The sequence below is a fragment of the Phlebotomus papatasi genome, chromosome 1, assembly GCF_024763615.1.
Source record: "Phlebotomus papatasi isolate M1 chromosome 1, Ppap_2.1, whole genome shotgun sequence".
In the NCBI taxonomy this organism is placed as follows: domain Eukaryota; kingdom Metazoa; phylum Arthropoda; class Insecta; order Diptera; family Psychodidae; genus Phlebotomus; species Phlebotomus papatasi.
Genome location: NC_077222.1, coordinates 68,428,246 through 68,439,091, shown reverse-complemented (window position 1 = coordinate 68,439,091; position 10,846 = coordinate 68,428,246). Strand labels below are relative to the sequence as shown.

The following is a 10,846-nucleotide window of genomic DNA, read 5'->3' as shown; positions in this document are numbered from 1 at the left end:
GTGATTTTAAGCGCATTCACCGTTTTATGATTGGAATGTGCGTTATTTTAAGCACATTTACCGTTTTAAGATTGAGCTGTGCGTGATTTAAAGCGCAATCTTAACCGTTTTACGATTCAGTTGTGCGTGTTTTTAAGCGCAATATTAACCATTTTATGATTGAGTTGTTTCTTGTTTTAAGCTTAATCAGAACTGTTTTGTACATGATCTGTATCAGCGCAATTTCAATCGTTTTATATTTGGCCAGTGCGAGTGCGAGTTTAACTACATTAAAGGATAGAGCATTTTATGCTGAAGTATTGCGAGGTTTGAACACTTAAGCGGCTAACACGGTGAAGACCGTTTTACGCAATATTTCAATCGTTTCACTTTCACATTAATTGCGTGCGAGTTTTAACGACGCCTTATAGCAAAAATCGAATAATAATTTTATGGTTTATTATAAAAATAAAAATATCCCATGCTTATGCAATATAGAATATGCTTGATTTTTATTCTAAGCTTGGAATTTATAAATTGCATGTATTTTACAAGATATTGTTGCACTTATATGACGACTTTTCTTGATCTTGGAGTACTTATTAAACAGGGATTAATCGAAATTTTTTAAATTGGCATTTCCGGAAATAAAGAATTAGCAATATTATTTTAACACAATACTCTACTTTAAAATGTTTTTGTTTCGGGTTAGATTCTTTTCGATATCTTACTTTTTTTTCAAATAATATCAAATTCAAAAACACTTCAAAATATTAAGTTTAGGAGAAAGTGCCCATACTTTTTACGATCCCAAGCTTTATAATGAATAAATTTTTCCTGTGATGCCGCATGAATCGCTTTCATCCCGCCAAAAATGTTCTTAAACTTGTTTTTCAAGTAAGTTGCTTTACCAAGTAAATAAGGTAAATGTAAGCTAAAAATTATTCATCAATCTTACAAAATTTTATTCAAGCTTGAGAAATAAAATATATTATTGAAAATAATAATTTCGAGATGATAAATTGCAAATATACCGTTGTAAAATTACTGTATATTTGCTATTGTGATTAAAAAACAAACTTGGCGGATCAACTGCCGAAAAAACGAAAGTTATGTTCAATAAGTTATCACACTACGAAACTTGTAATTAAATTATTAATAGTTCTAGAATTACTTATATTGATCACTTAAATTCAATTATACCTTAATTCAAATGGCGTGCGAGGATTTTGATTGGGTTAATAATTTTCGGGTTACTATTGTTCTAGAAGGGTAAATTTATACATTTCTCGCGGGTCGGGTCGGGTACGGGTATTAAATTTTTTTTGCGGGTCGGGTCGGGTCGGGCCGCACTAAATTTCAATGGGTCGGGTCGGGTACGGGTCAAATTCATTGCGGATACGGGTTGAAAAAAAACCAAAAACCCGACCCGTGCAGGGCTCTATTATAAAGGGATTTCGATGAAATTTTAGCCTATATTGTATCTGAGAGCACGATCTTTCTAATAATGGGTCCCATCCGTCTCTTCCCCAACTCACTGTACCCCGATCCTTACTATACCCATGTGGACCGGACTCTATCACTTATGTTTATTAACCGATTTCAATGAACTTTTTTTTCTTTTGTTCGCCTTCCCCACTCAGACTATTTAAAATAGAAAATGACCAGTGATAAGCCCAGATAAGCTTATGGTAAGCTGAGATTCTTTACAGGTGACCTCGAAATGCGTGCAACTCGGAATGCGTGAAAATTCGATTGTGAGTTGAATTTTGGGGGTAAAGAATCGCGTCGAGCCAATTTCATCCATTTCGACTGCCGAGAACAGTTTACTCGACGCGATTCTTTACCCCCAAAATTCAACTCACAATCGAATTTTCACGCATTCCGAGTTGCAAGCACCCCGAGTTGCACGCATTTCAAGGTCACCTGTAAAGAATCTCAGCTACCATAAGCTTATCTGGGCTTATCACTGGTTTTCGGTTTTTTCATTAAGTTTATGTGTGAAGAGCAGAAATTTAAATTAATAAATTTCTGCTAAATTAAATTTAAATTAAATTAAATTTAAATTTAATTTCTGCTCGAAGAAAGATTCCCCAGAAAAGCTATGCAAGCCATTGTAAGGAGACCTCGGCCTCGAGGCAGACCTAGGACAAGGTGGCTGAATCAAATTCTGAATCTTGCCTTGGAACGCCTCGGAATCGAACCCGAACATCTTCCTGAAGTGGCGGAGGATCGACAAGCGTGGGCTGCTAATTTGGATGTCATGGGCCCGCGACCCCAATAGGGATAAGCGGTTGAAAATGAATGAATGAATAAATGAATTTCTGCTCTTTACACTCGAAAACGTTTTATTTGAGGGATTAATCCGGAACCATGAATTTTATCTAAAATCTCACTCACATCGGTTCGAGGAACCGGTCTTGACAGTGATCAATAGTCGGTTGCACATTCTCACTGGTAATTGTTTCATTGTGAATCTTCTCTAATGAAGTGTAGCTGAAATCCTTAGGGATGATTACCTTAGAATCTTCCTCTTACAATCAATCCCAGAAATTGTAAGCAGGAAGTATGGAGTTTTCTTCTCTCAGTGTTCTCAGTGATAAACGGATTTCAAATCTTTGATTGCGATTCTTCAGAAAATTCAAAAAATGCGAAATGTTCTGCCATCGATTACTCAAAGGACTCAAAGAGTTCATCCTGTGCATATACTTGCAATTCCTCTGTGAATTGAAGGACATTTACTGAGTGAGTCGATATGACTGGTAGAGTATTTCCTCGCTTAACTTAGCAACGGTTGCTAAAATAACTTTCTGTGTCCGTTTTCCTATCAAGTGCCTCGCAAAGTTGCTCTTGGGAGGAATAAAAATGTCCCTAGAGGTGAGATTTTTACACTATCCTCCAATTTTTCCTTTTAATATCTTCCTCGTGTGTCATATTTCATCAAGGAGGAAAGACGTGCATCAAGTGAACGGCGCCGCAATATCCTGCACCTCATTGTTCAGTTCCTTGAAGATTTAGGACTCTGTGATAGTCGCGAGAGTCTCGTAGCTGAAGCCAAGATTCCCAATGATGTCCAGGTGTGTGACAATGTGGATTTGGAGACAATGTATCTGGAGTTTGTCAGTTATTATCACATCAAATTTGGACGTGCCCCAAAAATTGTGAAACGAGTCACGCGACAAGAGGCTCGAAAATCTGCTCATCGTACTTCTCGTCCCCTCAACTCAGCTCCCAAAAATTCAGGAAAATTGGGGATGGGGGGAAGTCAAACTAGTGACACGTGGAACAGTCTGTCGGTCGTGCAAATATGTGCGAGTTCACATGCTTCCATTGGGGATGGGGAAAAGTTCGGTCGTCCAATGCTCTCATCTTTTGAGAATTCATCTCCAGAATGGCGGGAAATTGCTCAACTAGTTTGCAAGTAATTCCAGATTGATTTTAAAGGACTTTTAGGATATCTTAGGAATTTTTCTTCTCAGGGATCTTGTATCGGATGGAGTGAAAGTTTCCTGGAGTGAAGTTATTGGTGCGAAAAATGCCAAAGAAGTATTGAAAGAGAGTGTTATTTTACCTCTTGAGTATCCCAATCTCTTCCGTGAAGGCTCCATGGAGCCCTGGAAGTGTGTACTGCTTCATGGTCCTCCAGGCACAGGAAAAACTCTCTTGGCCAGAGCTCTGTGTGCAGAAACACGTGGGAAAGTTTCTTTTTTCAATATTTCTTCCAGTACAATTATTTCGAAATGGCGTGGGGAATCTGAGAAGTATCTCAAGGTTCTGTTCGATGTAGCAAGGTTTTACTCACCTTCAGTTATTTTCTTTGATGAAATTGAGGGACTGACTTCCCGTAGGGATTCAGCTACGGAACATGAAGCTTCCAGACGAATGAAAAGTGAATTTCTGGGATTATTGGACGGATTTACTCCATCAAATGGAATTTTTGTGCTCTGCAATACGAATCTTCCTTGGTGAGATTATACTAATTAGATTTTTTTGGATCTTCCCTTAATATTGTAACTTTCTTACCTTTCTAATTTTAAGCCACGCCCATATTGATCACTATTTTTTAATATTATTTTTTTAATGATCTTGAGGGACATTGTGGAACTGGGAACTGGGAAGCTATGACACTCCTACAGATAGTTAATGGGACACAACTATAGAGAATTAGGTTTTTAAATTTAAGCCACGCCTTCTTTGAAATTATATCAAAAATTAATAACTGGTAACCTATAAGTACAAGAATTTTTTTTTAAATAAATGATCATGAAAAACTTTAGTTCTCATGGTTCTCATCCATTTTTTTATTACGAAAATTTTCAAATCAAATTGGCTTTTATGAAACTTTTCCTCTCTGTTATTTTTTTTCTTTACGTTAGTTTTCAAATCTTCACTAAGTAAAACGGTAAAATATTTTCGACTTCTCGAGGCACTGTTTCGATCAAGAAATTATCATCACTATCATAATTTTTCTTTGACTTAAACTTATTATAAGGGGGCAGCCTTATTTTCAGTTCAATAAACTATTATTATAGTTTATAAAATTTATTATTCACGTATAAAAAAAAGAGATGGCAAAGCGTCTCAGCTTTGCGGAGTGCTCGAACTCACGAGAAAGGACTCTCCGTGTATTATCTTTTTGTATGCTTTTTGGGTGCATAAGTACCGGTTTACTACTGATTAGGGTAAAGTGATATAATTTGGAATTAGTGTTACAAGTTGGACAATTCGTCGGTACAAGTTGGACATGGCTTTTTTCTTGATAAATACAGTACAAAATTTGTTTTTAAGCACAAGGAACCAAATTATAAAACTAAAGCATTAAAAATATACAAATAAAAATGAAGTGCTAAATTTATCAAGACAAAAAGACCTGTCCAAATTGTACCATTGTCCAACTTGTACCACTTTACCCTAAATTGATTCATAAATAAAAAAAAGTCCGAAATAAAAAGTTACTTAAGAAAAGCACATTTTACAATATTTTAGCATGAGTAACAAGCCTACGGATAAATTAAAAATTAAATCGGAGAAAGGTATATCATTCACGAATACATTACCGATTATGATTAATAACCTAGTCCGATGCAGCAGGATTGGAAATTTCAAGATCTTTCAAAACATCCAAATTTAAGCAAATCGGTTGAAAAATAGGCTCCCCAAAGTAATTAAACTCTGACCTTTGAAAATTCGATAATGAAATGTTTTTCCATGATAGGAAGGACGAAATCGACGAAATATTCAACTTGACTGCCTCCAAAACATATTCGAAAGTGAAACAAAATCTAGGTGCCGTTTTTGAAATAAACAAAAAAACATGGTTTTGGTTAGGAAGGAAGGGGCGGGAGAAAAAAGGATAGTCCTGGATAATGACTTATGGAGGGGGGGTCATCGAGAACCGAAATTCAGTTTCTCTTACGTTTTAGCCTCAAGTCGTGTCACAAGCTTTCAAACAAATTAAAAAAGTTTTTCAAAAATATTTAAGAAAGATAGGGTGGTAAAAGGAACCTCTTCGACAGGGAACCCTTATTGACACTTTTGTCAAAATGTTGAAATTTATTTAATGCATCCAATTATATCTAAGTAATATAACGTCTTTTCAATAATGATAAGTTCTCGAATTTCGAATTCCAAATGGTATAGAGTGGGGTGTCAATAAGTCCTGACACCTTTAAGTATCAATAGGTCTTCCTTTCAACCTACATCAATACGGGTACTCTAATGATTCGTGACTTTCACATCGAACAGACTGGGCTTTTTTACATGGTCATTGCTTTTTTACTTCTTCATTGCTTTTTTACACGTGGAAAAAATATTCAAAAAATTGCGGCATCAAACCAATTTTTGCGCCAATTTGATCTTTTTCCGTTCTCTGAGACAATATTCTGTAAAAAGAAAATGATATTTTAGTAAAATTAGCCAAATTTAAATACCTTGAACAAAGAGCAAAAAGCAATTGCCCGGTCAATTGCTTTTTCTTGACAATTCCATATCACATAGTCCGTTAACATTCTCTATTTAAATTCACTGTTCGAAATTTCATCGACCACCATCGAAATCAGCTGATGCCAGGAAAAATCAAAACAAAGGAAATTTTACTCATAAAACTCTTGTGAAAACTTTTGAAATACATTTAAAATGAGTCTAGGCTTAGTGAAATTAAAGTTTAGTATAAAATACATATGAATAATGTGAATTACATTGTTTTGAACAACTGAAAATATTTCCCGCCTTGGACATTTTACTTACACTAGATGGCGCTGTTCTCAGTGAGTTATCTAATCGAAAAAAATGAAGGTGTCATATCACTTCTCCATTGCTTCTTTGAAAATCGATTAAAAGAGCAATGGCCCAGTCTGTTCGATGTAAGTCCGATGCATTCTCGGGTTGGAAATTTCAAGATCTTTTAAAAATAAATCACAATAAAAGCAAATGGTTAAACTCTGACCTCCGAAGTTTCGATATCGAAATGTTTTTCGTATATAGGTGTCTAAGGATAAAGTACACGGTAAAAACTTTTGGACACTGACCAAAATATTGGAACAAGTTTTCCTTGGAACAAATTTTTTTGGAATCAATTTGTACCTAGAGAAGTTATTTGTTTGTTCCAAAAAATAAATAATAAATAAATAAAAAATAAATAATAAATAAATAAAAAGAAGTTATTTGTTTGTTCGTTACATTTTTGTTACGAAATATAGTTACAATTTTGTTAGTTTTCTTTCGAAACCGTTTTAATACGGTGGAATATCTACAAATTTGAGTTGATTACATTGTTGATTGCGTTTTATACAAATATGTTCCTGAAAGTTGGAATAGAATTTGTTTTGTTCCCACTGTCAGGAACAAATTGGTACATTTTCTTTATAACAATATTATTCCTACATCTGTAACATATTTGTCGGGAACAAATTCGTGTAAGTGATTTCGTCTTACAGTTAAGGCTTATACTTCAGTCGAGATGAATTTCGGTGGCGAAAGTTCATAAGGAACATCAAATAAAAAGCAGCTTGAGAGTGTTTTATATACAGACGCGTTCATGACGAAATCATGCGAATGCTGGCAACAGGAGAGGAAGGGAATCTCGAATGAAAAAAGTGAAACCATGTAGCACGAAAATTGCCATATATTTGGCCTCCTCGCTTCGTTGGTGATGGGTGACTGAGTGTGAGAGGTTGGAATACGATTTTATATTATACGAGCTATTTTTTGGAACAAATTCGTTACTAATATTGATTATCTTTTGAGTCTCGTAAAATTAACAAGATTGTGCCAAAAATTATGGTGTCCGTGGACGAGCTAATTTTTGGAACAAATATGTGCCGAAATTTTTTACCGTGACACTGACTTATACCTTCAAATTGAAAATGAAAAAAAATTAGGAGCCGTTTTGGAAATAACTCGAAAAACGTGGTTTTGGAGGGGAATGTTCACTTATAAATTTTCATCTTTGTAAACATGAAACCGTTATTAACTCTTTCCGAACCGTAAATCCAGCGAGCAAATTTTATTTGTTTTTTTTTTGTTTCGATCAAAAACATTTTAGTTTAGAAATCAATCAAGCTCTTGCAAAAGAACTCCTAGACATCCTTATAGTTTGTGATTATCCACAAGAATTGGATTTTTATCAATTCTAAATTCTAAGTACAGTAGACTCTCACTCAATCGGCTCTTTTTCAATCGGGCGTCAAATTTTGTTGACAATTTTCACGTTTAATTATGAAGCTAATTCGCTCAAATTCGCTGTAGTTCTTCCTATTTTATCGTGATTCTTTATAATTGAGCACTTTTTGTGGAATTTACAAAGGCTTTGACGCTCAATTCTATCGCTAAACCGGATGACATTTTGCCCCATATTCCCGATTGAGAGAGAGTCTACTGTAGTCTAAAACAATGTACAGTAGACTCTTCGATATCCGGCTGACTGGGGGACAAAATGACATTTAGGTTTTTTGAAAGATTAACGGTTTTTCTATTTTGTGCAGTGTGAATTTATTTTCTGTCTGACAAAGAAAAATAGAATTTTCTTCATGGTGTGCTTATGTTTCATTTTTTATCACAATTATGTATTAAAAACTTCGATACAATATGTTAATAATACTTTAATTCACTCTGGACAAACTTCATGTTTAGTGAAAATAATTTTGAATATATCAACCGCCGCAGTGTTTGGCAGCTGTCACCCGGATATCGAAGAGCTGTAATCTAAATTTTACTTTGGGTGACCATAGTCTTGAAATCTGCGAAATAGTTTAACGTAAATCCAATGGAGGCGTGATGTATTTTTTCAAATAAATTGCGCGTTTTTTTTTATAATTTTAAAGATAAAGAACGTATTATAAATAAACTAGAGGGAGCAAGGAAGGAACCTCCACGCGTATTTAGGAATTTAATCGGAACTAAATCGGTGCTCCTGGACAGTCCATGGGGACTGACTGATCCTTCCACCACGAGGCTTAAATTGAGTGTCGAAAGAACACGCGAATACCTCAACCAGAGTCCGCTTGCCATTGATGTGGCCGATGTGGCCCGTTTTTGGGCAAGATAAACTTAATTTTAGGCCTCGACACGATTAATAATAATAATAATAATAAACTAGAAACACGTAGGAGTTTTTTTAAAATCTAGTATGATTGATAACCATTTTCTTTTCTTCCTCTGATAAAGTTTTGTACACTCAGTCCCGGCATTAAGTCCTTCGGGATTATGCACCTGACGGAATTATGCACACACAATTATGCAAATTTGCCTACCATCGGGAGTCAATTTATGAAATCATTTTTGAAATACGCCTGAATGCATACTATGTTGCTACGCGGGAAATTTGAAAACATTTTGCTACTTTTTCAGAACAAAATTTTAATTTCTTTTTTTTTAAGGTATTTTTTTATTATTCTAACCATTTATTGAAGAACTCTGGCCATGTACTGTTTGTTAATGCATTTATATTGTTGAATTAGTTGAAACATTTGAATCTTTTTGTTTGAACTACTTTTATCGACTTTTACTCTGAGCGAAATTCGTTCAACGGTCAATTTATTCAAAAGAAAGCCCCTGTAGGTATGCAAATTTTCTCGATGCATAATGCCATTTCGCGCGTTTTTTTTCGGTCCCGAAAATGTGCATAATGCCGGGATCTAGTGTAGTAAGGGGCGTGGCCTATATTTTTATTCGCAGTATGAATTAAAAATACTTTATATAATATTCTGTAATTTTTTTTTGATTTTTTTTAACGATTTTTTTGTGAACCTGGCTTACTGAATTTTTCAATTACAAATTCCTGTATTTATTACAATAATGTTTAGAATGTAAGACCGTCTTCAGACTAGAGGTTTAGTCTAGTTTCCGAAGGTCTCAAAATCCTAAATAGCAACCAATTTAGTTTGTTCTTCTGATTCAAATAGATTAATTCTCCTTTAGTCCATTTCTAAATCAAAATTTTCCAAAAAAATTCTACTGATAAGAGTCTCGAGAAGTTAAGCCTTATGGCTAAACCTTAGGTCTGAAGCCAGTATAATTTACACAGGGAGATCGATCCTGCTTTCTTGAGGCGTTTCGAACAAAAAATCCTCGTTGATCTTCCAAGTGCCGAAGATCGGATAGAAATGGTGAAGAATCTCTTGCCGGGCAGCTCAAAATGGACTAATGGGGCTTTCGAGAGAATATCCAAGATCACAGAAGGTTTCACGGGAGACGACTTGAGAATTGCATGCAAGGATTCGCTGATGAGACAAGTCAGAAAATTTATTGGGGCGCAAAAGGATGCAAGCAGAGCTCCAAATCAACCAGCCAATGTATCCCTGGCAGATTTTGAGGCTTCTCTGGACAGAGTAACTCCCACTGCCAGCAGTATAGTGGAAAAACATCGTCAATGGCAAGAAAAGAATCACAATCACAACTAATGCAAATACAATTTTATTATGAATATAATAAAGTTTTGGCGATTAGGATGATTTACTGGGTTTGACCTCATTTTTGCGTTTCTGAGCATTCCTGTGTGCATCATAGAGTCCTGTGTAGTAGCCACTGGTGTACCAAGCCATGAGCATCGCAGCCAAATGTTTCCCTTCTTCGGAATTATCATTGGCGAAGGGAGGAAGTGGAGGAGGTTGAAATGACATCGGCGGCACGAAAGATCCTGCGTTAAGAAGCGAATATAGTGGCCCTGGTATTGGTTCTGGTGGCTCAGTTTTCTTTGTGGAGGTGGAAGAATGAGCTTCAGGAGTTTCAGAAGCCACAGATTCATCATCATTTGCAGTGGGGGATGCCAGAGATGCTTCAATCTGCTCCATTCTGGCTTCTCCTCCCAGGGAATCCTTAAGCTCTGACGTCGCTACGTACTGCTCATTCTCATATCCAACAAATTTCACCAAATACTTTCCAGGTCCTCCACTTGTGGACACGACTACTGCTTCATACTCAATTCCATCATCTCTGTAAATTGCCCGGACAAAATCTCCTACTTTGTATTTAACCGGCTGCCACTGAAGGGAGCGCTTCCCGGCTGAGTCATCAACCTTCGGGGGACTTGTATTAGTGGCTGAAGCAACTTTCCTAGCCACATCTTCCTTTGCCAGGCGTACAGATTCATCATAAGCTTTGATCAGTAGTTCATCATCCCAAGCATCAGAATTGTCTGATTCTTCGCCACTTCCTCCATTGACAGTCTGCAAAATTGAAAATAAAAAGCATCTTAAAGGGTTCCTTTAGATGTCCAGTGAGATACTCACCCCATTTTTCAATTCTTTGGGCATTTTTGTGGTCCTCAAACTTTCCGCTAAAAACACAAAAGAGCGTGATGCTTCCGAAATTCCGAAACTTCAACTGTCACTTGGGCACTCCGAAAATCTCAGTCATCTGGCAATACGGG

General features: G+C 36.1%; 2 protein-coding genes across 2 annotated transcripts; one reads left to right on the top strand and one right to left on the bottom strand.

Annotated features, from left to right (window-relative positions):
• Window positions 1–2,797: 2,797 nt before the first annotated feature.
• Window positions 2,798–9,931, top strand: LOC129798579 (katanin p60 ATPase-containing subunit A-like 2). Its single transcript, XM_055841802.1, has 4 exons — window positions 2,798–2,856; window positions 2,925–3,400; window positions 3,459–3,944; window positions 9,503–9,931. The coding sequence occupies exons 1-4, from the start codon at window positions 2,845–2,847 to the stop codon at window positions 9,876–9,878; spliced, it is 1,350 nt and encodes a 449-aa protein (XP_055697777.1). The 5' UTR covers window positions 2,798–2,844; the 3' UTR covers window positions 9,879–9,931.
• On the bottom strand, window positions 9,876–10,816 carry LOC129798617 (survival motor neuron protein). Its single transcript, XM_055841849.1, has 2 exons — window positions 10,707–10,816; window positions 9,876–10,643 (listed from the first exon to the last, which is right to left on the bottom strand). Exons 1-2 carry the CDS (start codon window positions 10,728–10,730, stop codon window positions 9,921–9,923), a joined length of 747 nt encoding a protein of 248 aa, XP_055697824.1. The 5' UTR covers window positions 10,731–10,816; the 3' UTR covers window positions 9,876–9,920.
• Between the last annotated feature and the right edge of the window lie 30 nt (window positions 10,817–10,846).

What these genes read in the sequence shown, in the direction of transcription:
- LOC129798617 (XM_055841849.1), bottom strand. Translation starts at nt 10,730, where the DNA reads ATGCCCAAAGAATTGAAAAATGGG. An exon ending in CCAAAGAATTGAAAAATGGG is followed by an intron (nt 10,644 to 10,706) that starts GTGAGTATCTCA and finishes TCAATTTTGCAG; the next exon opens with ACTGTCAATGGAGGAAGTGG.
- LOC129798579 (XM_055841802.1), top strand. An exon ending in ATTGCTCAACTAGTTTGCAA is followed by an intron (nt 3,401 to 3,458) that starts GTAATTCCAGAT and finishes TTTTCTTCTCAG; the next exon opens with GGATCTTGTATCGGATGGAG. An exon ending in TGCAATACGAATCTTCCTTG is followed by an intron (nt 3,945 to 9,502) that starts GTGAGATTATAC and finishes TAATTTACACAG; the next exon opens with GGAGATCGATCCTGCTTTCT.